Raw genomic sequence first — 26223 nt, 5'->3', positions numbered from 1 at the left:
ATGTTTAACGTTATTATCACTTATAATTACAAATAGTACAATGTTATGAAGGTTCCCCTCTGCATTTGAGCCAGTCCTGAGGAGGACTGGACAGTCAAGTCCCATTGGTAACGGTCTGGATCTCAAACTGTCTTCTATTTTCTGAGTGTAGGTCAAGTGATGGTAACAGTAACATCATGGTCACCAAACAGGTTCCCACCGGTTCTGACACTGTCAGCAAACAAACAGGAAGTGAAAGGAACTCTCCTGTGTTGACTTGGACTTGATAGAACCCGGTGGACCAGAATGGACCCCAACCATCAGTGACGCGTCACACTTCAAGCAGCTTGGATTTTGGATTCAGGGGTGTCGCAGGATGTTGTAGTCTGACTGCCTTGGTTGTAGTGACTTCCTGCTTCAGAGCGGTGGTGTAGTGTCAGTGTTTGTGTGTTCATTTGTTCGTCCACCAAATTTCTTAACAACCGTTGCAGATAGAAGGATGAAACAAAAAGTTCATTACTCGGGCGGTAAAGGGGATAAAAAAAAAGATGAGCTTGACCTTGAGAAAACCAGGTCAAGGGAGACAGTCCCCAGGGTGGTGGAGTCTCTGCTGGAGGAGGACGAGGAGGAGGAGGAGGATGTTGTGATAGACGAGGAATTATTAAAGATGGCTCTTAAAGGAAAAACACAACAATGAATAAAGCAAAGAAAATTGCTAAAGAAACACCTGAAACACCTCCTGATACAAGTAGCTCTGAGAACGGAAATGAAAACAGTTTGAAACAAGTCGTGACAGAAAAATTTGATTCACAAAAGATAAAAACTCCTGTAAAACACAAAAGATTCGAGGGCAAAGGTAGAATTTTTTTTACGAACCTCAACGTGTTTCTGGATAGAGTCAGTTTTTATATGAGAAGTAAAACAAGAAGCGGTGAGCCAGTTTTTACAGACCAAGAGTTTTATAGATCGAAACAACTAAGGAAAAAGGTAAAAGACATGATTGTAGAAGAGATGATTGTGAAGAACGGATTTCATTTTTTTTCTTAATTTTGTTTTTTTTAGTTTGATAAATGTTATGAGTTTAGGTGTTTCTTTGTTCAGAAAACGCACAGTAAGACTCCCGGAAAGGAAGTGATGTCACATAATCAGGAGCAAGATGGCCGCCCTGCCATCACACAGCTGAGGTTACCTAGAGGAGCCAGGCTTCTCACTGGTCAGATCACCAGGTACTCTACACCAGTCTGTTTGCTCTCAGACTCACCGTTGTTCGCTCCAGAAACCTCTCCACTCCACTCCGTCCTTCAGGCCGTGTGCGTCTACACCCAACGTGAGTCGTTTGATCAGACCTCCATCTGTGTTCTGAGGCGCCATGCGGCCACAGACACATGTTTGCACACTGGACTGGACCACCAGGCCTTTCCCTCCATTCATAGTTTCATTAATTAAAGTTATTTAAGTTGTATTGAATGTTTGATCATTTCCTTCAGTTTATACATTGTGCATTTAAGTATTTGTCCTTTGTTTATTGCCTGAATGCACAATGAGTTCATTGTTTGGTCGATTGGTTTATTGAACAATTATATTGATGCTTATTCCAATTAGTAAATTCACTGACTTAAACTTCAAATAATTATTAATATTAATAAACTTTATTATGAATTTAATCAAAGATTTGGACAAGATTTCCTTATGATTTATTGTTTCTGAAAATGATTTATTGTTACCAAATAGAATATTGATTTAAGATCAATTGAGTATTTGTTTATTGTAGTTTGTTTATTGAATATGCATTGATTTAATGAATCGGACATAATTATTAATGCAAATGTATTTGCTAATTCTTTCTGTACAGCACACACCCAAATCCTTTTGGTTTTGTGTCACGTCATTATCTTGTAATTTGGCATTTATGAATAAACGTGATTTTAAAAATAAAAATCCAAAATCTCTTTCTCTCCCTTCTGTGTTTATGTGTGTGTGTGTGTGTGTGTGTGTGTGTGTGTGTGTGTGTGTGTTTATACGTGTGTGTTTGTAGGTGTGTGTGTGTGTGTTTGTTTTTTTGTTGTGTGTTTGTGTGTGTGTGTGTGGGTGTTTATGTGTTTATATGTGTGTGTATATATGTGTTTACGTGTGTGTGTGTGTGTGTGTGTGTTTTTACATGTGTGTGTATTTATGTATGTGTCGGTGGGGGGCGGGGCAGAGCACGTGACCACAGCGCCTGGCTGACCGGAAGTGGATCTGCTGTCATTCCTCTCCGCGGATCAGAATCAGCGTCACAAACAAACTCCGCTGACAGAAACCTCCGAGCCGCCATGTTGGAATCCTGGGGGGGCAGGAAGGTGTGGGACGTCTGACGGGCTGAGTGGAAACCAGCGTGGAAACCAGTGTGGAAACCAGTGTGGAAACCAGTGTGGACGGGGGGAATCCGGATCTGGTGTGTTCTCACTGGGGAACGTTTCGCGCTGATTCGTTAGCCGCTAGCCGCTAGCCTCGGTCCCTCCGTTAGCCGCTAGCTGTTAGCCACTAGCTGTTAGCCGCTAGCTGTTAGCCACTAGCTGTTAGCCGCTAGCTGTTAGCCGCTAGCTGTTAGCCGCTAGCCTCGGTCCCTCCGTTAGCCGTTCGCCCCCGCCTCGTCTCCCGCGGCCCCCTCATTGATGCCCCCGGGCCCCGTCCCCGCGGCCCGCCATGGAGAGCCTGTACAAGCGGAAGATGTTCGCCTCGATGCGGAAGACGAAGGTGGACGCGTCGAAGAAGCGGCAGATCGGCCTCCCCGCCTCCATCCTGGACGACAGTGACGAAGGCTCCTTCTCCTCCTCCTCCTCCTCCTCCTCCTCCGGGTCCCAGTCGGACTTCCAGAGCTCCCCGGAGGAGGACAGCGAGCAGGCGGACCGGGACCGGAGCGACTCCGGGGCGACTTCCAGCGACGACAGCCGCTCGGTGACCCGCAGGAAACGCTCGTTCCTGGGACGCGACAGCTCGTCTTCCTCCAGCCCCGGAGAGGGAGGCGAGGATGAGGAGGACGCGTCGGAGCAGCCGAAGAGGATGGTGCAGCCGCGGAAGCGGAGCCGGCTGCAGCGGCAGGACGAGTCGGACTCGGACTACGCGGAGGAGAAGCGGAGAGAGGAGGCGGAGAAGGTGAAGAAGAGGCAGAGACACAAGAAGCTGCTGGCGCTGTCCCGGAGGATGAAGGCCCGGGTCCCCAACCGGAGGAGGAACCGCCTCAAGCAGGTCCAGCACACACACACACACACACACACACACACACACACACACACACACACACACACACACACACACACACACACACACACACACACACACACCACACACCACACACCACACACCACACACACACACACACACACACACACACACACACCACACACCACACACCACACACCACACACCACACACCACACACACACACACACACCACACACACACACACACACACACACACACACACACACACCACACACACACACACACACACACACCACACACACACACCACACCACACCACACCACACACACACACACACACACACACACACACACCACACCACACCACACCACACACACACACCACACACCACACACACACACACACACACACACACACCACACACCACACACCACACACACACACACACACACACCACACACACACACCACAACACAACACACACACACACACACACACACACACACACACACACCACACACACACACTGGGTCCAGCAGTCACCAGTGTATCCAGTTCCCTTGTGGTGACCTGTCCTGGTGTTGGTTCTTCACATAGAAGAAGGTGTCAGGGGTCACATGTTAGAATGAATGGCAAAGGTCAGAACACACGTGTCAAACTCAAGGCCCGAGGGCCAAATGTGGCCCTCCAGATCATTTAATGTGTCCCGCCAGAGCATAAAAGGTCAGACTGTTTAAAAATAAATAGGTCAAAAGTGTGATTTCACCAAAACTTCATTTCCCACAATGCAGTAATTCAGCCGATTTTGAACCAACTTAATGTCCTAACTTGTGTCTGATGTTATTTTTCTTTATTGATTGATAGTTTGATCCTTGATTGATGGAGTTCTGTGGGTTTAATAACCTGACAAATGAAAAGGATTTATGCTATCGAAGGATTTCTGTGTAACTAACGTTTCTAACTTCAATAAGTAATAAATTTAGTTATTTAACATTAAGGAGTAGTTACACTTACATTAATTGCATTTATTAGTGACACTCAGCCCTTTGAAGACAGCCATGATGTTGAGGATGGAGCTACCAGGCAAGAGGAAGACCAGAGAGCAGGTGGATGGATGTAGAGAGGAAGACATGAGGGCAGTTGGTGTTAGAGAGGAGGATGCAGAACATAGGCTGAAATGGAAAAGGATGTAGAGACCCCTAACGAGACAAGACCAAATGAAAAGAAGAAGATGGTGATATTGGATGCTGTCCAACACCACCAACTCTGAACAGGAACACTGACCAGTAATGGTGTGAAGATAACAATAAAATATATACGTGTGATGTGTGATAGAAGAGTTTCAGCTAAAATGAAAGGAAAGGTGTACAAAACTGTGGTGAGACCAGCGATGTTGTTTGGTCTAGAGACAGTGTCACTGAAGAAAAGACAGGAGACAGAGCTGGAGGTAGCAGAGATGAAGATGCTGAGGTTCTCTCTGGGAGTGACCAGGATGGATAGGATCAGGAATGAGTCCATCAGAGGGACAGCACATGTTAGAGGTTCTGGAGATAAAGTCAGAGAGGCCAGACTGAGATGGTTTGGACATGTCCAGAGGAGAGATAGTGAATATATTGGTAGAAGGATGCTGAGTTCTGAACTGCCAGGCAGGAGGCCTAGAGGAAGACCAAAGAGGAGGTTTATGGATGTAGTGAAAGAGGACATGAAGGTAGTTGGTGTGAGAGAAGAGGATGAGAAGACAGGGTTAGATGGAGGACACTGATTGGCTGTGGAGACCCTGAAGGGAAAAGCCGAAACCTCTAACATGTGCTGTCCCTCTGATGTACTCATTCCTGATCCTATCCATCCTGGTCACTCCCAGAGAGAACCTCAGCATCTTCATCTCTACTACCTCCAGCTCTGTCTCCTGTCTTTTCCTCAGTGACACTGTCTCTTGACCAAACAACAGTGTAAAGACAGTAGGTCCTGATGATATACCTGTAGAGGTTTGGAAGTGTCTAGGAGAGGTGGCAGTAGAGTTTCTGACTGGGTTGTTCAACAGGATCTTGGATGGTGAGAAGATGCCTGAGGAATAGAGGAGAAGTGTGCTGGTGCCCATTTTAAAGAAGTTTCAAGATTCAAGTTTATTTATTCTTCTATAGCCCAGATTCACAAAGAATGTCTCAAAGGGCTTTACAGTCTGCACATGGACGATATCCCTCTGACCTTTGTGTACTGCGAGCAGTACGACCCTCACATCGGATAAGGAATGTGAGGGTCAAAGGGGGATGTGCAGAGTTGTGGCAACTACAGAGGAATAAAGCTGATGGGAAGAGTAATTGAAGCTAGTGTTAATACCAAAAGAAAGATGAGGAACATCATTGAGCCATGACTAAATTCTGTGTTCTATCTCGCTGTCTGTGTGTACATCAAATAAAAGTCTGAAAATTTTGTATATCTAGGGTGGGAGTGACGAAGATGAGTCGAAAGAAGCTGAAGATGATGGTGGTGGTGGTGATGAAGATGGAGCGGGAAGTGTTAACGGCAGCAAGGAAGAGGCTTTGAAAGGTGATGGTGACAGAGAGCAAAAGAAAGACAAAGAGGAGGAGACGGAGAACCAAAAGGACAAGGAGGTGGAGAAGGAGTAGACTGACACCTCGTCGGAGGACGAAGAAGAAGTACAGAGATTTAAAAACTGGGTTTTTTTATCCTTCAGCAGTCAGAGTGAAAAACAAAACCATTCCTGGTTTTTTGTTGTCATATCTGTTGCTATAGAAACAGTAAATATGCAACATAAAGAGGTACATTATCTAAACAGCCATGTTGACATGTTATAATATGTTCTTTGGGAATGACGCAAACCTGAAACAGGACAGTCGTAGAAATGAGAGGAAGAAGTTGATGCATCGCTCCTGGTTCACAGGTTTTTGGGACGTGTCCTCATGGATAGTATTTTTTGACATGGACCAGCAGCCCAGTGAGGTGGTGGTTCTTTTCCTGCTTGTTTTTTAACGGGGTTCTGGTGCACAATGGACTAATGGAACTTGCATATGATGTAAGATATCCAACCACTAGTAGCCCCCCTACTCCAACCGCAATTTCGAGAATATCCCAAAAATTCAAGGACAGTATATCACGACGTCGGGTGTTGACTCAGTTCAGAACTGATCCAGACATCAAGTCAGAGTTTCAGGTTGTGGTTTTGTTGCTCACTTACAAAACTTTAAATGCTATAAATCTACTTTCATAAGTGTGATGGCACACTGTTGAGGCTTTGTGGCACTACAGTTTGAGTTGTGTTTAATACACACAACTGACTGTACTGATTGTTTTTGTTGCACTTGTTTCATTCGTGTTCATTTATAACAGGAGAATATACTGGATACTGTTACTGCGAAGCAGACGTGTTTTTGTTGTCGCTGTCTGAGAGGCTCCGGTCTGGTGTCATCACAGGATGTCGACTGATGCCACGACCGTCTCATTCTATTGTCATTTTATTCATTCTTTATAATTTGTTAATTTTCCTGTCTTCTGTCTTTGGAAATAGAGCGGATTTGAATGCTTAGCTTTGGATTTGAAAAAGTGTTCTTTTGGTTTCCATTGTGGATGTCTGACTAAAGCAATCTTTTTGTGACAGGCCTATATAATAAGCTAGGCCTATCTAGTTACCATGTCAAGTGTTCCCTTTGTTATCTCTGCAGAGAGCTCCTCAAACTAGATTTTTTTCTCAATAAACCCTGCCCTATATGCAGTTATGTTTTCTGGCTTAACAAGTGCAACTCTGTGTTGTTTGATTGTATCTTGGAATTGAAAAACTGCTTCAACTCACCAAACAGGTTATTTCCACTGACCAATATATTAACAGTAATAGGTGTGCAGTGAGACTTCCAGCTTTAGAAATAGATGTACCAAAAATACCAAGATCACTCTGAAAGTTTGGAACTTGTTTGTACAGTATTTTAATCTCTGCTGAGATTAAATAGTAAGATATGAAGCCAAACATGTTTAATGTCTCAAAATATCACAAGATAACGTTTGTCCATGTGGTCCCTCCAGAATGTCCCTTTTGATTGTATTTATCAAGTTTAGGCTAGTGTTCACTACTGGTGTGCCTACAACCTCTTACTGTCGTATATAACATCAAAAAAATGTTGTATACTTAAATGCATTTTGTTCAGCAGATACTTCTTAATTATTATTGACTTTAAAGATTCACTGTCCTTTGTGTCTCCTGGTGTTTCTTTAACCTAAAAATGGTTCAGTTTTCTGTCTGATAAAGCCTCATTGAGTCTTCTCACAGTTGGGGGTGTCAAGGGTGTGTCTAGGATAGATTTAGAGAGGAAAAGTTTACCGTTAACGGCAAAGAGATTCTAAAAATGATGGGTGAACAATTCTCCATGATGAATGAAGACTATAAAATGCAGTTGTAAGCTTCTAGAACTACCAAAGACAGTTCATTTAAAAAAAGCTGCATGTAATTGAACTTTTGGAGGTGTCTCAAACTACCACGGCAAAATTCCAATACTTGTTGTACCAAAGTCACTGAAATAAAGATTTCCACTGAGATGCTACTACTGCAACAGGAAGGATGGGAGAAGTACTAATATAAGTTTCCAGTAGTGACAGAAACAAAGTAATGTTATATTCATTTCATCTGACATTCAGGAAATGTAATGTTGACATTGTGGACCAAGGGGGGGGGGCAGTGGTGTTTTTTGGACCATTGTATATAGAATGAACTTGGGAAGTCCACCTTAAACCTTTGTTTTATTATTTTTATTTCTCTTTTACTCCTCCCATTATTTCTTCCATATAATGGTGTTCCTATATACAGTAGTACAGATTATGAAAAGAAAAACCTTATAAATTCTATTTTGAGATTGCTGACACCTAGAAATACATCATGAGCTGAAATGAATGTCTTTAATGTCGAGTGTTTCATCTACATCTACTCAGGCAGAGCAACAGAAAGTTTTCCAGAGCCTTTTGGCTTCTTTTGCTTTTTTTTGCTGACTTTCTGACTTGAGACTAAACTCCCCGGCCTTTTCACTAGGTACAGCTGTTCACCTGCTTTTAAAGCAAATTTAAAGCAACTAATTGCAGTTAAGCATATAGACATGGTCAAGATAATCTGTTACAGCTCAAGCTGAGCATCAGAATGTGTAAGCAATGTGATTTTAAATGACATTGAACATGTCATGGTTGTTGGTGCGCGGTGGTTGGGTCAGAAACTGCTGATGCAGGATTCTCATTCGCATCCGTCTCCGGGGTTCACAGTTAATGGTCCATGAAAGAGAAAATATCCAGTGAGACAGTTTTGTTGTTAAAAATTAGCTGTTGATGCTACAGTTCAGAGGAGAATGACAGGATAGTTTGTGCTGATAGAAAAACAACAGTAACACAAATAACTACTTGTTATAACTGAGGTGTGTGGACGAGCATCTCTGATCATGTGACAAAATGAAGCTTGAAACACATGGGTGACAGCAACAGAAGACTGTAGCGGGGGCCGCCACTAAGAAGAGGAAACTGAAGCTACAGTTCACACCAAAATTAGATAATAAATGATTGTAAAAAAAAAAAGTACCTTTGGATTTGGTGGAATGGGAGATTCTTGTGTAATGCTGTCATGTAAATATGGAACGCAGCCTCTGGTGACTGTTCCCAGCTCCTCACTGAATCATTATGACAGTTCTGAAGGCTTAAGGGGGTTCCAAACCGGTCCTTGCAAGGTGTGTCTAGTAAGTTGTCCTGCAAGTGTATATTTAATGTATATATTGGTATGTGCTGTATGTTATAAAGAACGAAGAAAGGCAAACATACATGCCACAGTTACATATCAGTGCTGTGTATTTAGTTTTTCCAGTGTAATCCTGGTTTTTAGTTTGCTGTAAAAGACTTGCCTTGATGATAACGTCTCTTTTATTAATAAAGGTCCTTTTTTGATCAAAGTATTTTGTGTTGAAAATCATTGCACCTTCACTTGAGGTTATCATGCTGTTAAGTACTGGTCTTATTTGTTTGTATGTGAAAAACTGAAGATAGACACAGTGGGACTCACCACCCACAGCCTGGATCGGTAGCCCAAACCCTTGAGAGGAGCTGAACTCCTCAGTTTTGTGGTGTTGCCCAAGGTGCAAAGCGGTGTTCAGTTATTGAACTTCTGTGCTAGTCATAATTTGACTTTAACAAACACCTTGTTCTCTCCGTAGTTACCTTTAACTTTGCCCTAACCAGCGTTAATCCACTGGAGAAAACCTTCCTGATGAAATCAATTTCTGAAAGAGTAATAGTTAAATTTAAAGAAAGATTCCCTTGACCATGGAGTCAGTATGTTCCCTTGACCCTTACTCTAGCACTGGCTCAAATAATGTTACAGACATACAAGAAACAACTTTAGATGAGATTGCTATTAAAAATGAAAATTAAAAACAGGAAAGGTCAGCCCCATGGTTTAACTCTACACTCTGGAGAGGGGGTCATCCATCTGGACCGAATGGGTGGAAAAGAAATACAATTGGGATAGGGACAGGACAAGGGAAAGACAGAGAATGGCAGATAGGACAGATAGTCAATGGGCCCGTTTCACAAAGCAGGATTAACAAACCCTGAGATAAACCTGGGACTCTGGGTTGACTTACCCAGAGCTTGTAAACCCAGGGTTTCTGGTTGCACACAGACGTCTCAGGGTAAGTTGACTCATAGTTTAGCAGGTGCGACACAACTCTAAGCAGCCATTATCAATGGAGCCACGATTCGAAGAGTCACCATGACGACAGACGAGAAGTGCCCTACAGCGCTTTACGGCAGTTGAAGTACAGACTTTAATTCATGCGTATGAAGACTTTGAGGATATTTTCCAAAGAAAGAGAAACTGTTACAGCTGCAAAGAAGAGAGAGATGGCGTGGGAGAGAACTGCTGCTCGAGTCAGTGCGTAAGTTTAAACGAAGTCCATTACAATCACTGTACAATTACGTAGGGAAACAGCTTGAATAATAGTCTATTAATTTATGTTAATGATTTAATAGACTATTAATTTATTAACATAAATGTTTGTAACAAAATAATTGAGAGGCACTGAACTACATCAGAGATCACTGCAAACACGGAATAATGATTGCCCCCTAGTGGTCACTGAGATATATCAGGAAACATATGTAAAGAATCTGCCAATCAGGTCCGAGTACGTCATGACGTCATCCGACGCGCGCCGCCGCCATCATTGTTAGTGGCAGTGAAGCCTGCTGGACGGGTGAGGGTCAGCGGGGCTGCGTTCGGTGTCCCTCCGGCTGTCGGTGCGTGTTGTCCGGGAGGAGCCATGGTCCAGACGTGCTCAGCCTACGGCTGTAAGAACCGCTACCACAAAGACAGGAACATCTCCTTCCACAAGTAGGTTCACCAAACTGTCAGGAGTTAGCTTTAGCTGCCCGACGGAGTGGACCCGAGGCGGAATGAGTTGACCTGTGCGTGTTCACGGCGGTCCCGCTATAACGCGTCATAACGCATCATGAGCTGCTGACACCGGGCAGCTGATGTTTGGGTTCAGCTCATCGCTAACATCCGCTCAGGAATCCCAACCAGCGCCGGCTGCTAACCAGTCTACCGTCCAGTTCAGCCTCCAGACACAACATCTCTGAGGTCAACGGTGTCAACGTCACCAAGTTAGTTTAAAATCAATCAAGTTTTATTCTTAAAGCGCTTAATCATGGCAGCAGACATTTCAAAGCGCTTTAACAGACAGAGAAACCCAACGGAACCCTCCAGAGCATAACCGACAGCGGCAGGGAAAAACTCCCTCATTGAGGAAGAAACTCCGGCCAGGACCCAGACTCTTTTGGCCCATCCGCCTTGACCTGTTGGGTGGAAAAGAATGTTTTTAGAACCTAAATTCGGCTCATTTAAAACCCAAGTCCTGTGTTTTGAATGAAGCGAATTTCCTATGACATACCATATACTCCCAAATACACTTAACGTAATATTTTCAACATGTTTGCCATGTCAAGAGTATGGAGATATTAAAATAGGTTCTGATCTGAAAGGAGTTGTGCTGCTGGATTCCACCTGATGTCTCCTTTTCAGGGTGGATGAATTAACGAACAAAGAATTCTTGCAAACGCCAGATTATCTGATTTTTTTTGTATGATGGATGTTTAATCTCATATTAATCCTTGATCCACTCCTAGAAATCCTGGGTGATCAAATTATTATGTTTCATACTATCTCAATAAAAGAGGCATGTCTCACCAGTGTTGGTTTAGCTGGTTGGTCTCAAATATGTATGAATGGGATTTGATTTTTTAAATTATTAGGTTTTGGTGGTTACCATTATGGGATGGGGCAAGGGCAGAATTTTATTTCTAATTTCATGGAAAATGCTACATTGCATATACTTTAATGACATCACTACAGCCCAATAAAGAAGATAAAGGAATCATTGCTTCTCAACACAGTCACATAATGAGGAACCTGAAATGCTTTGGTGGATGATTGGTTCATTGATTTATCTCATTTCTCAGGTTTCCTTTGGCACGGCCGGATGTCTGTGGTAAATGGGTGGCGGCAATGAGGAGGAACAATTTCAAGCCAACCAAATACAGCAACATCTGCTCGCAGCACTTCACCAAAGACTGCTTCAAGAGTGAGTGCAACAACCGAGTGCTGAAGGAGAACGCTGTGCCCTCTCTCTTTACCTTCAACCTCAGCATAAAGGTGAGACACCGCAGAACATTTTCCTCCATTCACAGTCCTCATAATTTAATCCAGGGGGCAAGTGGAACCAAAGGGGGTAACAGAGCTGTCTCGCTTGACATATCCGACACTCTCAAGTCAGCCGCTTCTTGCTCTTTACCCCCTGCTAGAAGATGTTGGACCACATCTTTCCCTGAGGCACTGGAGTTTTCTGCCAAGGACCTTGTGGGGATGTGCTCTTGGCAGATCCTGAGTGGTTCCTAAGGTAACAGCAGCCTGAGGATTTTGAAGTCAGGAGGTCGGGCCACAGTCTGGGCAAAGCAGGCTGTCTCCTATAAAGGCATCAGCTCCATGGCTCTGCCTTGGGACAGAAGAATCACCTTGTGCAGGTGAAGGGAGTGGTCGGTCATCACACACAAGTCTTCTCACAATACCAGGTCTGATGAAGCCGTCGTCTTCTGTTCCAGCTTGGCTTGGTGTGCCTTCAGGAGCAAGGTGGCATTCAGAACTCCAGCCACAATATACGTCTCTTCAGTGAGGCTGTGTTGGAAACGGGCTGCTCTGGAGGGGAGCCCTGTCGTCTTCATTGGTTATCACACACACTGGTTTAGTGTCCCCACTTGATATTTTTATTTCCACCATACAGTCGTCCATGCAGCTGTAGTTGTGCCTTGAATTCACCAACTCCCTGATGGTGAACATGTGTGAAGACAACAACCCAGGAGTCGGTGAACACAGTCTGACTTTCTGGTCCCCAATTCAGCTCCTGCATCAAATGTTCTAACTATAACCATGAAGACACTGACTCTATCTGGTCTATCTGACACTCTCTGTCTCTCTCTCTCTGACCCTGTCCTGATCTTCATTTTATTTCTTTTCCACCCAACTGGTCAAGGTGGATGGACGTCCAATAGAGTCCTGCCTGGAGTTTCTTCCTCGATGAGGGAATTTTTCCCTGCCACAGTTGCTTATGTTCTGGAGGGTTCAGTTGGGTTTTTGTTTGTTAAAGCACTTTTAAATGTCTGTTGCCATGATTAAACGCTATGCAAATAAATTGATTGATTGATTGATTGATTATCATTAGCCAAATTCACTGACAGAGTTCATCGAGCTGACGCTTCGCTGTACGGGCTGCTATGGTTAACTTGGTTTGTTTAGGGTACTGGACACTGTCTGGGAAAAGGAGTTGTGCAGGCAGGTCATGTAGCAGCATTGTGGCTCTTGACCAGCTGGTGAAGGGAGTGCTAGTTGTTACCTGGTACTACCATGGTGTTGAGTTTTGCAGCTCAACTTGGGTGTTGCTGAAGTTGAGTGTTGCTAATCTGTTGAACTAGCCGTCATATTATTACTACCTCAGAGAGATGGCAATGGCTCCTGGGTAAGTACGACCAAAAGTGATCAAAGTGCCCGGTGGCCAGGTTTTCACTCTGGTCCTTGGACAGTCAAGCTGGGTTACTCAGAAGCAGTTCAGACGAGAGAGGTCACTTCTGCTCGTAGCAAACTTCCCTTCGGTTCGTCCCGTTAGGGGTCGCCATAGCACGGCATCCCTTTTCCATTTTAGATGAACACTCATAACTGTTTTGAGGGTTTTTAGTTTTTTAGGCCCTTCCTGCTACAAACCCTCTAAACTTATCCAGGCTTGGGATCGTCTACAGTTGACACTGGCTTGTGCTCTCGTAGGGCTGAAGATTAAACCCATGTCGTAGTGAGAAGAGGTCGTTGAATGACGGACAACGTCGTGTCAGGAGGATCTCCATGCTTCCAAACACAAACTAGTTCCAGATAGCAGAAAGTAATAGGAGCTTCCAAGGAGGTCACACCAAGGGCGTGTGAGAGACAGGATGACTGCTGTATCAAGACAATTTAAATAGAGTAGACAACTTTAGTCTCTTCATTTCAAAATAAGAGCTTGTACTTATCATGCATGAATCACTTGTTGACTTCTGTACCAGTTATTCCATCTGTTTCATTCACATATCCTGGATTAATTCAGTTTTTTTGGTTTCCTAGTCTCTGGAGGATCCCTTTCCCTCAGATATCCACTTGCCTCTGCCGCTGAGCTCTGATCTAGCAGTGGAAGAGGAAGAGCCTGGGCGGAGCCTCTCCGACCCCCGGGGCGGTACAATGGCAGTCTCCTGCGATCACAACTACACAGCAGAGGACTCTGCTTGGCAGAAAAAGCGAATTGAGCAGCTGGAAGAGCAGTTGGGGATCCTGAGGAAGAAGCTGAAGACGATGCAGCAGAAGTGCAGACGGCAGGAGAGACAGTTGAAGAAGTTTAAGGTGGCTTGTGAGACAACCAGGACTGGCCGTGAACCACATGCAGTGTTCGGAGAGGGATATGTCATTTTACCAAAACACATATATCACACACTGAAAGGCATCAAGTAACGACTTGGTCAAAGCAACAGTCTTCCAGAGGTCTGGATGACTGTTGAAGAGCTGCTGAAGGACCTTCTTGTTGGAGAACATGAACATTAGTATGTGGGAGACTTCTGGATGTCCTGCCTTACATATCGGATTGTCTTTTTTTGATGAGACGTCTCTCAACTTATTCATAAATAAACGAGAACTTCAACCTTCTAATATTTGGTCATAATTTAGTATACTTCTTCTTCTTCTTCTTCTTCTAATTTGTCCAACAGCCAGTTTTTGGGACTTGCTTGAATCTTAACTTGCGAGATGTTTGTACTGCAGCCCTGGGTGGATGGGTATTTGAGTATTACTGGGTTATTAACCAAGAATCTTGAAGCTGAGCCTCTCACTGACTCCATCTTGCTAGTATAATTTAATTTGATTAATATGTCAGTCATTTGCTTCCACCACGTTACTCCACAGTCACTTGAGGGCTGGTGAAGTCACACAGACCGACACCAGAAATGGGTCTCATCCAGAGACGGCGCTTCAACTTCATAAGTTCTTCCAGTGGACTATCGTAAGGTCAGGGAGTGGGGGGCTGGAATTGTTACACAGGTGGGCTTGGAAAAGCTCATTCATATTGACATGGAAAGTTCAACATGAATGATGTGAGTTTCATAAGTGTTGATGTCAGATTTTGCATAAAACCGGAATAAGGAATAAGGAATAATTCCAGCATAAGGCTGGAATCAGGTCTACGTTTCGTGACATAAATTTATTGATCTCATCACGTAGATCCAGGAGGTTCTCTGTGATTAATTTAAATCCAGAGGAGAACAGATCTTTTCTTTTTAATCTGAAGCCATGTCTGTTGTGAATGCAGGTGAGGGTGATCATCTTTCTGTGCATATCCACAAGAGTCCTGCTGTAATTAAGGCGTTACCCCATTGAGTACGTCCAGATGCCCTACCACAATAAATCATGTATTTTTAAAAGAAAAGTTGATTTAATACAGTACAAAGTACAACAGTTTCTAGTTGTGTGTACTGTTGCTTTTTAACTTCATTTTTTAACTGCGTGGTACCAAATTTGTCTAATACTTAAATAGTTCAAAATAGGAAATTAATGATTGTTCATTCATCGTACTTCAGGTAAATGTCTGAAACAACGATGACCATGAAAAGCTGTGCTAGCTTTTTTTCCCTTGCTGCTAGCCTTGAAGCTAAAATGAGCCAATCCACATCCTCCAGCTCTGCCTCTGACACGACACATTAAGGGTCATATTAAGGAGCGTTTCACTGGTGTTTGAAATATCGTTCCTGAATTTAAATAAATGTACAGATTTCCGTTCCATAAGGGGACTAAAATCTGTTACAGTACTTGGAAAAGTGACATTTATAGGGAACGACGATCAAACCAGTCACACGTTTTCACACAGTCAAATTAGTCATTTTACCTGTAACCGAGTACAGTAGGAAAGGGGATGAAACATCTGATTAAAGCTTTTTTATCTATTAATTTGTTTTGTCAAAATAAATAAAATTGTGTATCTTGCTAATGCTTAGCTATTACAAAGTTCAATAATTTATGACAAGATGACTAAGAGTTAGATTTGTATGGAGTGGAAAAATAATTTCCCCAATTGGGTAATTAGAGTTTCTTCCTTTAGACACGTCCAGGGTTTTTTACGTGAGACCGTCTAAAACAGTTGTTAGCTGGTAATCCAGGGTGGACTGTAATCTAATGCATAGGCTTGTTGTGACAAGCGGACAAAGCGGTAGATGATGAATGAATGATTGATTTAATGTTTTCATTCAAATGGAAGATAGAAACATCAGTGAGGATTCTGGACAGCAGGTGGCGGTACTGAGCTGTATCTCAATGACTGTCCTGGTCTTCCCTTGTTCCGACAGAACGCACTGGTAGAGTTCCTCACCACCCACCATGTCTGAATGTGGAGGGATTTAAAATCAGCAGGTCAGTGTTTGTGTGGAGTTTAAGAGTCGGCCAATCAGACGGAGGGAGAAGGACCTGCCACAGGCCCCGGGTCAGTGGTGTTACCCACCACACCGCGGTGCATCACTGTTCATCTAATGCATCAACACTCAGTCTGCATGAACACACTCTCACACACACACTCGGCTTGTGTGACAAAAAATAGAAATTTGTGGTTGGAGTAAGTTTGTTTTGTGTGATGGTGACGACATCTCCGAGTGATAACCGGGGTAGAGAGACTATCCCCTTCACAGGAACACAGACAGACAGGACGTCTGACGTGTGGCAGAAGGTGAGGCTACAATAAGACAGGAAACGTGTTTATTACCATGAGATGGAAAAAAGAATTTAATGAGTTCTGAGGTTTTTTTCTGTTTTCAATGTCGTGACCATTAGCAGCCTCTAGGGGCCGCTAGCTCGGCTTGATGTTCGTCATCTGTTTGGACCTCAGGACTGACCTCTGCAGTGACCTCAACCCTCCATCGGTGAAAACAGTCCCAGTGTTTGGGCTGAAGCTCCGCCCCCGTGGGCACAGAACCAAGGTCATGGTGTCCAAACCGAAGCCCTCCTGGGGGTACAGTCTGATGGCTCTCATGGAGCAACACCTGCATGACCTCCCCCACACGCCCCGGCTTCCTCTCACGACAAACAAGTACTCAGTATTAGTGACTCTAAATGACGGGTGAGCGTGAGTGTGACAAGTTGTTTGTCTTTCCTGTGGCGTGGAATGAACTGGTGACGTGTTCAGGGTGGATCAACTTGGTAGGTGAACCCTTAATCCTGGTGTAGCGGTACGAGTTGGGCTAGTCCAGAATATGTTGTTATGTTCACCTCATCATGTAGGTGTAGCCACACTTACTTTTATACATATTTATGCAAAATCTTCAGATGAGGACACACATTATATACTAAGTAGTGACACCGGTGGCCTCTGTCCCCATCCTGCAATACCTAAATATTGTTGCTGATTAGTGCATAATTAATGATATATATTAATAAATAATATGAATGCCAAAACAAGTATAAATCAGTTCATCCTTTGACCCACATAAGAACTGTTAGCTTCACTCTGTTTCTTCCATTTGGACTCACAGCGTTTGGCTTGGAGCATCGGAGTGAATGGAGGTTAGTGGAACGAACATAATGATGGTAATGTACGTAAATATAAATGCCATAAATCTAAATACTGCCTGTCAGCTTTAATCACATCTGTAACGCTCTCTGAGTTTGCTGCCAGTGATCTGTTGTTTCTTCAGTGACACACACACACACACACACACACACACACACAACGCCTGAGGGGAAGAAACAGTCCACTGGAGGTAATCAAGCAGGGAGACTTTGGAAGCCTTGTATGTAAATGTAAGCAAAGAGCTGCTGGTTTGAATCCCAGAGGGAGGAAATAGATGAGAGGTTTTGCTGACATCTAATTCTCATCAATAAAAAAAATTTCATCTCCACATTCTCTGAGGAAGTTGTTTAGTAAAGTTCTGTTTTAATCCAGTGCACTCCAGTGAAGCAGTGATCAAACCAGCAAGGGAAGTAAATGGTATTTGTTGTTAAAGAAAGTCATCATTATGGGATATACAATACACAATGCAACATTTAGGGTTTGCAGGAATGACCTTAAACCTCTGGCTGCACTGATCTCCACAGTCAAACAGTGTTGTGGGACCAACGCTGGAGGTAAAGATGATCTCCAGTGTCAGACTCACACAGACCTGTTATTGTGTCACTATTTCTGCCTGACCGTGTCATCCTGATGCACGCCAGGGTGGAGACCGTGTGACATCACTCCTATGGGGTTAAAGGGTGTTGCCGTGACGCACGGTAACCATAACTACCTCCTTCACCTCCTCTACACGTGTGTTCATGTGTGTGAGACACACAGCTGAGGTGTGTGTTGTGGCTTTGAGTCATGTCTGACTTTAACTCCAAATGATGTCATGAGAAAGTTGGTGAGAAAACAGATTTGCTGCTTTCACACAAGAACAAATACTGAGACTGAAAAGTTGGATTAAAATGTATGAATTTAAAATATGTGAAGAATGAAATCTTTTGCTGACTCTCTGTTCTCTTGGTTTTACGTTTGAATGCTGGTCTGGTGGATCAGTTTACATTTCCACGCAGACACGGGGAGAACATACCAACTCCAAACAGAAGACCTGAACCTGGAACCCTCTGGCTGAGAGGACACAGCACGACCCCCGCCCTCTCCATTCATGTGTTTTACTGGAAGAAGGGGGGAGAGACGGTCTGATGGATAGGGAGTGTAGGCAGCACTAGGGGTCATGGTGCATCTTCTGGCGTTAGGAGAGATTATATCTGGTGAAGGAGGTACCTATGGGATTAGTTCAGAACACAGCTGCTGCTGACTGACTGGACTGGGGGGGGGGGGCACGTCTCTCCTGTCCTGTCACTTCATTGGCTCCTGATTAATTATAGAATACGATTCAAACTCCTCATGATCACATAAAGCTCTCCACCGTAAGGCTCCGTCTGACATGGAGATCTGATTGAAGTGTATCACCCCCCCCCACACCCCCCCAGGGCCCTTCCATCAGAGGATGCAGGATTTCTGGTGACCCGTTGGGTTTTTAGGAGTAGAACAGGAGGCAGAAGCTTCAGCTATCTGCCCCTCTACCTCGGTCCGGGAGGGGGGGGCACCCTTAGCTTATTTAAGAGTAGACTAAAAACCCCCTTTGACAGAGCCTACAGTTAGAAATAACACCCCCCCACTAGATAAGCTGCTACAGGCCGAGGCTGCTGGGGGTGTTTTTCTGTGTCTCCTGTTGAAGTGAGGTCCTTCCATCACTTGAGGAGCTTCTGATATTTCTCTTTTTTTGCTTTTCCTGCTAACATGCAATTTCCTCCAGGATTAATAAAGTATCTCTATCTATAATCTAACATCACATTGACCCTTCGAACGCCGCCGTTTATGTGCCTCTGCTGGACACGTGGGTAACAAGTGTAGAAGACAGGAAGTACAAAGGCCTGGAAGTCCCGCCCCCACTTCAGCAGCAAGAGCACCATTATGACGGCAAATTCTATCTGGCCGATCTGCCACTCTCTCTCTCTCTGTCTTTTGCTTGACCTATGCCTGTCCCCAGTATATTTCTTTTCCCACCCATGGCGAATAACCCCCCTCCAGAGTCTGGGTCCTGCTCGGAGTTTCTTCCTCAATGAGGGAGTTTTTCCCCACCGCTGTTGCTTATTCTTGTTCTCTAGGGTGCTGTTGAATTTCTCTGTCTGTTAAAGCACTTTATACAGATAAAGGTTAATTGATTGATTGATTGATTGATTGATTGATTGATTGATTGATTGATTGATTGACTTTACACTTTTATGAGTATCAGAGCGTTGGACTAGAATTCATTGTGGAGATAAAGTCTGTGGTGCATTCATTGTCTCATAGAGTATGTTCTCTGTCCTTTTCAAATGTATTTTGCTCTTTTGCTCTTTTTCCGACATGTTATTGGCGAGCTGTCATGACCGAGTTGATCTGCTCTAATTAATAATTACAAGCAGCTGTTGTTTTTGTCTTTTTGCCTCGTTCTTTTCTAAATATCATCTTCAGTCAGACTGACTAATCACATCTTTATGGGTTGAGTAGTTCTACGATGACCACTGACCTATAGAATGAAACAGACAGCATGAGAAAAGTTTCACTCTTATCAATAATTAAAGTCAGCAAAACAATCCAATAATGTGCTCCTGTAGAGAACGGCTTTTTGATTCTGATCGCAACTTCAGGTTTGTGCATGAAACATGTGAAACAGAAGTATTATTAGATTAACTGTGATTCCATGGCTTTACATGGAATTAGTTTATGGGTCTGTGATCATGTATCGCCCCCAAACACACACACACACACACACACACACACACACACACACACACACACACACACACACACACACACACACACACACACACACACACACACACACACACACACACACACACACACACACACACACACACACACACACACACACACACACACGCACCACTGACCTCGTCCTGAGCGGGGCTCTGATCACATCTGATCACTTTCCACTCTGCTTGCTCTCACAGCGTGAACTAGAAGAGGCAGCAGCGTGAACGTCCTCGCTGTGTTTCCCTCTGTACTTCGGTGCAGCGGAGCAGCTCAGAGCCTTTTCTCTCAACATCCGTCTGTTTGAATGTCTGACCACACTTCCATTCCCACCTGAGCAGGTCACAGGATGAACAAGGAGAGGTTTATCCTGCATGAAGATCAAGATTGCACAAAAAATGGTAATGCAAAAAGTAATGCCACATTAAATTCAAGATACCAAAAATACAAAATCAATACGGAAAAATAATTCAACGCCGGCAGCGATGGACCAATCAGAGGACGTATTACGTCACTACGTACGCCGGCAGCGATGGACCAATCAGAGGACGTGACGCGAGGCTCCGTCCGGCACACCTCCGGTAGGTACCGGTATGGGGGGGATACCGGGACTGGACCGCAGGTATGCTGGTAACCACATCTGATTGGCTGAAGACCCCCGACGATGACGTCAGCGATGGATGAGAGACGTGGACACAGGTTTACCAGGACTGGGGGCAGTGCAGAGGAGTTACACCCCCCAACAGGTGGTGGATTGTGGGTCCTGGACTCACGTGTCTGCTCAGACTTCTGTCCGATGTTTCTCTAAAGCCGGAATAACTCCCACCAGGTCATTTATTGATGAACAGCAGATCTTCATTGTTCTTCTCCCATACCTCAGTATTACTACAAAGCGCTGGCAGTACGGGAACACACTGCTCTGAAGATGACTGCAGCCACTGAGTTCATGTCTAAATCATACATGTTCAGACTGACACGCTGAGTGTTCACCTGTAATGATTAATGGTGACTGGGAGACCTCCCTGTTCTTACCTGCTGCTGATAGCCGCTACTTCTCTCTGCTCTCACCCCTCCAGTGAAGGACAGGAAGTCAAACATCAGGTCAATAGTTTTTTCAAGAATGAAACCCCCCCGGTATTAACCGGTCTACAATTATTTTCTGTTTCAATTCTGTTCCAGAACATTAAAAGATATGAAGTTTTCGGTTTCGGTTTCGTTCCTGCCAAAATACCAAAAGTTTCTGGTTTTCGTTTTCGTTCCATGAACCAGTTCAAAGCCCTGGTAAAAACTGAATTATGGTCTCAGTGCATCCATCCGTCCGTCCATCCATCCATCCATCCATCCATCCATCCATCCATCCAACAGGCAGCTGAAGCTGCTTCTTGAACTGCTTTGTCTTCTAGTTTCTTCTGGTTACATAAAAGCTAGTTCAGCTTCACCAGAAATTTATAAGCTGCTGCATTTATTAACTTTTTTATATATCCTTTCTAAGATTAAAATTTTCTCTAGGAAAACTAAAAACAGTCATTAAAATAGTGAGAAGCACTGCAAGTGTCTTATACTCACTAAGCATGTGAAAAACTGTCTCACAAAGGAGACAGAATGGACAGCATGGACACCAATTTGAAACAGCAGGGTCAAAAACAGAGGTAAAGGCTTGGAGGTGTTTTTAAGGGGAGGTTTGTACAAAATCCTCCACTGTGGGTCCACTGTGGGTCATCCAGACCATCCAGCTCTCCAAACTGAGGACTTGTGGGAACCTCTGCTGTGAGATCTTTCTTTCCGTCCCAAAGATTCTTTGCCTCATCATCTTCTGAGCTACCCTGGTGGACTGGATGCTCAGTACGGACCCCACATGATGGACATTCAACAGTGCCAGCCCTGTGTTATCTACCGACTATTGGAGGGCCATGGTCTTAGTTCAGCATAACACTATCAACAGCTCAGGTAAGTACTTTCTCAGTTCTTCATGGTCATTGCTTCATTGCTAAAACACCATGTGACTTCACATCATCAGTCAACCATTAATTCATACTTATCTCCAAGATATGTTCTGAGGGACAACTGGGAGACTGTCAGACCATCCGGTGACAGCAAGGGCTTCGCTTTATTTTTCCAGTTCACTCTTGCCACTGACAGAGTGTTGAATAAAAATTATTAAAACATTCATCCATCCATAATCCATTTTCAGTCTGAAGCTGGATCATGGAGGCAACAATCTGAACCAGGATGCGTGTATTTCTCACTCCCTAGATACCTGAGCTGTCTCTTCCGGCAAGATTCTGAGGTGTTCCTTGGGCTGTCTAGAAACTGTCTCTCCAGCATCTCCTATGTCTTCTTCAAGGCCTCCTACTGGTAGAACATGCCTGGAATAACTCCCCAGGGAGGTGAGCAAGAGGCACCCTTGAGGCACTCTGAAGGCATCCTGTCGAAGAAAATTTCTTTCAACTAAATAAGCAGCAAATTACCAATACTGAAATGATAATACAGACTTGGAAAACTAAGATTTGGTTTTGTAATTTCATTCAAAGCTTTGGACTCAGTCCAGACAAGTAGCAGGCTGGTTGAGAGAAGCGACTGAGGGGTGTAATGTCTGTGTATCCTTTATACAGTCGTGGCATTGTGACCTCTAACACGTAAAGCTGATGGGTTTGGACCTGAACCCAAATCTGGACAAATGATTTGCTGTCTTAGAGAAAATGGTTAAACACCTGGTAGATTCAATATAATACAAGAGTGAATCACTAGGGGGGTCTAACTTAAATGAAAGTAAAGAATTTACTTAACACAATGGCTAATACATAATTCTCACCCTGTCCCATAGGTGAGAGTAGGAACTTGGATTGACCAGTAAATTCAGAACTTCATCTTTCGACTCAGCTCCTCCTTCACCACCACAGACCTACAGCCACTGCACCGATCTGTGTGTCAGTCTCACGTTCCATCCTTCCCTCACTCGTGAACAAGACCCCAAGATACTTAAACTCCTCCACTTGGGGCAAAGACTCTCCACCGACCTGAAGAGGGTTGACTACCTTTTTCCGGTCAAGAAACATGGCCTTGGATTTCGAGGTGCTGATCCTCATCCCACTGGCGTCACACTCAGCTGCACTCTGAGTCTCCATCAGTGTAGGTCTATGAGAAAGAGAACTTAGCAGTCTAAGCTGCCTTAAAAAAATCTGTTAAAAAAGATGAGAATGTGTCGTACTTCACTGGAGGCTAAATGTCAGTCTGTACCACCAGAATTCTGAGCAATGGGAACAGAACTATCAGTAACATAAAATATTAGACCACCTTTGTTTTCTTCAATTTCTTGTCAATTTCTTTTTCTTTTAATCAATTAGTAACTCCTGTGTGTATCACGTGACTAAAACAGACAGTAAATAAATCCTGAAATTCCTGAAAGCAGTTATAAGCAGCTCAATGCCACAGCTATTGATGTCAGAACTAACAAGTGCTGACATGTGCGCTTGTCCCCCGCTGGATTGCTTCTACATAAAATAAACTAATAAACTATGATTCAAGCCGTTTCCCTACGTAATTTTACCGTGATTGTAATGGACTACATTTAAACTTATGCATTGACTTGAGCAGCACTTTGCTCCCACGCCATCTCTCTCTTCTTTACAGCAGCAAAGCTGTTGTTCTTTCTTCAGGAAATGTCCTCAAAGTCTTCAGACGCATAGATTAAAACCTGTACTTTGACTGCGTAAAGCGTTGCAGACCACGTCTCGTCCGTCGTCATGGTGAATTGTTGAATCGGGGCTCCATTGGTGATGGCTGCTTAGAGTTGTGTTGCGCCTGCTAAACTGCTGGTCAACTTACCCTGGGTTGACAAAACTATCCCTGAGAAGCCTTTGAGAAACCGTAAACCCTGGGTTTACAGGCTCAGGGTAAGTCAACCCAGAGTCACAGGTTTATCTCAGGGTTTGTTAATCCTGCTTTGTGAAACAGCCCAGTATCACGCCTCAAAAAAGACTGACGGGGGGAACCTAAAAACACGACAGAAAAGCAGGCAGGTCAAGAATCTCAAAAAGGTTTAATTTGACAGACAGGGTTCAGGTTAGGGTTGAGCCGGGTACTCATTTCAAACGAGTATCCGGTACGGATAACGCACTTTTGACGAGTACAAGCATGATACGAGTAAAACTCACCAATACTCGTACTCGTTCGTTCATTCATTCATTTTCCTGACTGCTTCATCCGCTTCCGCGGGTCAAGGGGAGCCGGAGTCGGTCCCAGCTGCCATAGGTGAAGGAAAGTCCTCAGAACTGACTGTCTACACGCTCTGTGATTGGTCAGTCACACCCAGAGCCCGCCCCTCCCTACAGAAACACTACAGGGACATTCTGCCCCACTCTCACACACACATCGACAGACACTGACTGATCTCTCTGTTCGTGGCTTCGCTGTAGTTCACGTGTTCTCCTCAGGTTTTCTCCAGCTTGTCTCTACTTCGGTCTGTTTGAGGTTTCTTGGTGAACGTGTTTCTTGTTTTGTTGTGTTACACGTCCGCGGTGCATTTAACCAGACAGATGAAAACTGCTGGTGGTCCATTGGTCCATTGTCGTAGCTCATGGGGTGCAAAAGCCTATCCCAGCAAACTGGGGGCATCAGGCAGCGGACACTCCAGGTATGACGCCAGTGCCAGAGCCACAGAAAGACAGTCCAACCAGTCCAAACAGGCAAACAAATCAGACGAGAATCAGGCAACAGGCAGAACCAGTAGAACAGTCAGGCAGGAACCAGGAATGTTGGAAAGTAGAATGAACTCACAATCTGGCAGGTAACTAAAGTCTGAGCAGAGCGTTAGCCGTTAGCTGAGGAAACACTGGTTAAGGAATAGGTTTGAGTGCAGGGACACAGGGAAGGCTTTGCAATGACAGGAGATATGAATGTCCGGAATCCACTCAAAATGAATCAAAAGAAAAATGAATTGAGCCGTTGGCAGAAGTCATGACAGAAGCTAATATTCAACACTTCCTGTGTTTCCTGGTTCCTCTCTTCTTCGGTTCTTCCTTTCACTTGTTCATTGGTTCTTACTATCTAATATTTTACCATCTTAATTCACATTTCACATTCTTTTCTTCAGCTGCTCTGTCCTCAATGTCTCTGTATGTTCTCATTTATCCAGGTCATTGATCCAAAGTTGTTGAAGTCAAGTTGTTTTACCTCTCATCCAAGAGGCTCCTTCAGTTCTAGTGGTGGCTGGTCTGTTCTCACCCTGACAAACCTGTTGCCTTGGCACTATTGGTCTGGCTCCTCAACAGTGGTTGATGGGGGTGCCACGGGGTGTCAAAGGGGGTATCTGAAATGCAAGTTTCACGAGCCTTTGTTTACTTATGGGGGTCATTAGCATGAGACTTCACCTGGGTTAATCTGCTGAGCTGTTCTTTTAGGGAGTTTTGAAAGAACCTGATTGGACACACAGTAGGTGACAGGTGATGGCAGATCCAGAAAGGAGCATTCAAAGGCTCGGTGAAACTCACGTTTCTTCAACCCCCTCTTTGCCACCCCCCTGGCAATCCCATTGGCCATCGTTGAGGAGCCAGATGGGTTTTGACTATGGTTGTTAGAATGTGAATAGAACTGACTGGAGCTGACAGGGTTAAGAACTGAGACAAGATCAGCCCCCACTGGAACTGAAGAAGACTCTTCCTAAAGACTTAAACAACTTGGGATTCTGTCCTCATTCCTTCTCTACCTTTTTTTAAATTGTCTTTCCATCATGCACAGTAAGGCGGTCTCAGGTTCGAGTCCTGCTCTGTGTGGAGTTTGTATGTTCTCCCCATGTCTGCGTGGGTTCTCTCCGGGTTCTCCAGCTTCCTCCCACCTTCAAAAAAGAACCCATCTGCTACAGGTTAACTGGCCGGTCCCAGACTGCAGCAGGTGGCTCAGCACCTTACTTCCCTCTGCTACCGTTGGCTGTTCAGTTTTCTTTTCTTTTCTGTTTGCTCCTCAGCCGGTGTTTGGTTTAGATAATTTATTCCAGACTGATCACACTGGTTTGTATTTAACCTACTTAGGCAGAAGCGAGTGCGCCAAGATGAATCCCCTACAGGATTTAACATTTCCAACTGTCAGGAAGAATTATCCGGCACTAATGCCACTTTCATCCCTCACCGGGTTCCTTCGCTGGGG

The 26223-nt window shown here is 44.3% G+C and overlaps 2 protein-coding genes across 3 annotated transcripts; both read left to right on the top strand.

Annotated features, from left to right (window-relative positions):
- The first annotated feature begins 2178 nt into the window (after window positions 1-2178).
- On the top strand, window positions 2179-9114 carry LOC137608621 (uncharacterized). Its single transcript, XM_068335122.1, has 2 exons — window positions 2179-3207; window positions 5626-9114. The coding sequence occupies exons 1-2, from the start codon at window positions 2665-2667 to the stop codon at window positions 5809-5811; spliced, it is 729 nt and encodes a 242-aa protein (XP_068191223.1). The 5' UTR covers window positions 2179-2664; the 3' UTR covers window positions 5812-9114.
- Window positions 9115-10332: 1218 nt separating this feature from the next.
- Window positions 10333-14426, top strand: thap1 (THAP domain containing, apoptosis associated protein 1). Of its 2 annotated transcripts, none has more exons than XM_068334948.1 (3): window positions 10333-10553; window positions 11681-11873; window positions 13863-14426. In XM_068334948.1, exons 1-3 carry the CDS (start codon window positions 10483-10485, stop codon window positions 14241-14243), a joined length of 645 nt encoding a protein of 214 aa, XP_068191049.1. In that variant the 5' UTR covers window positions 10333-10482; the 3' UTR covers window positions 14244-14426. The 2 variants fall into 2 exon arrangements, with proteins under 2 accessions (XP_068191049.1, XP_068191050.1); XM_068334949.1 differs by lacking the exon at window positions 10333-10553 and adding an exon at window positions 10569-10825.
- The last annotated feature ends 11797 nt before the right edge of the window (window positions 14427-26223 follow it).

This window comes from Antennarius striatus, chromosome 15, assembly GCF_040054535.1.
Source record: "Antennarius striatus isolate MH-2024 chromosome 15, ASM4005453v1, whole genome shotgun sequence".
Lineage (NCBI taxonomy): Eukaryota > Metazoa > Chordata > Actinopteri > Lophiiformes > Antennariidae > Antennarius > Antennarius striatus.
This window is presented reverse-complemented; position numbering and strand designations above follow the sequence as displayed.

Coding starts and splice junctions, on each gene's coding strand:
- LOC137608621 (XM_068335122.1), top strand. CDS start 2,665: ATGGAGAGCCTGTACAAGCGGAAGATGTTCGCCTCGATGCGGAAGACG. Junction 3,208..5,625: donor GGAGGAACCGCCTCAAGCAG/GTCCAGCACACA, acceptor TTGTATATCTAG/GGTGGGAGTGACGAAGATGA.
- thap1 (XM_068334948.1), top strand. CDS start 10,483: ATGGTCCAGACGTGCTCAGCCTACGGCTGTAAGAACCGCTACCACAAA. Junction 10,554..11,680: donor AGGAACATCTCCTTCCACAA/GTAGGTTCACCA, acceptor CTCATTTCTCAG/GTTTCCTTTGGCACGGCCGG. Junction 11,874..13,862: donor CCTTCAACCTCAGCATAAAG/GTGAGACACCGC, acceptor TTGGTTTCCTAG/TCTCTGGAGGATCCCTTTCC.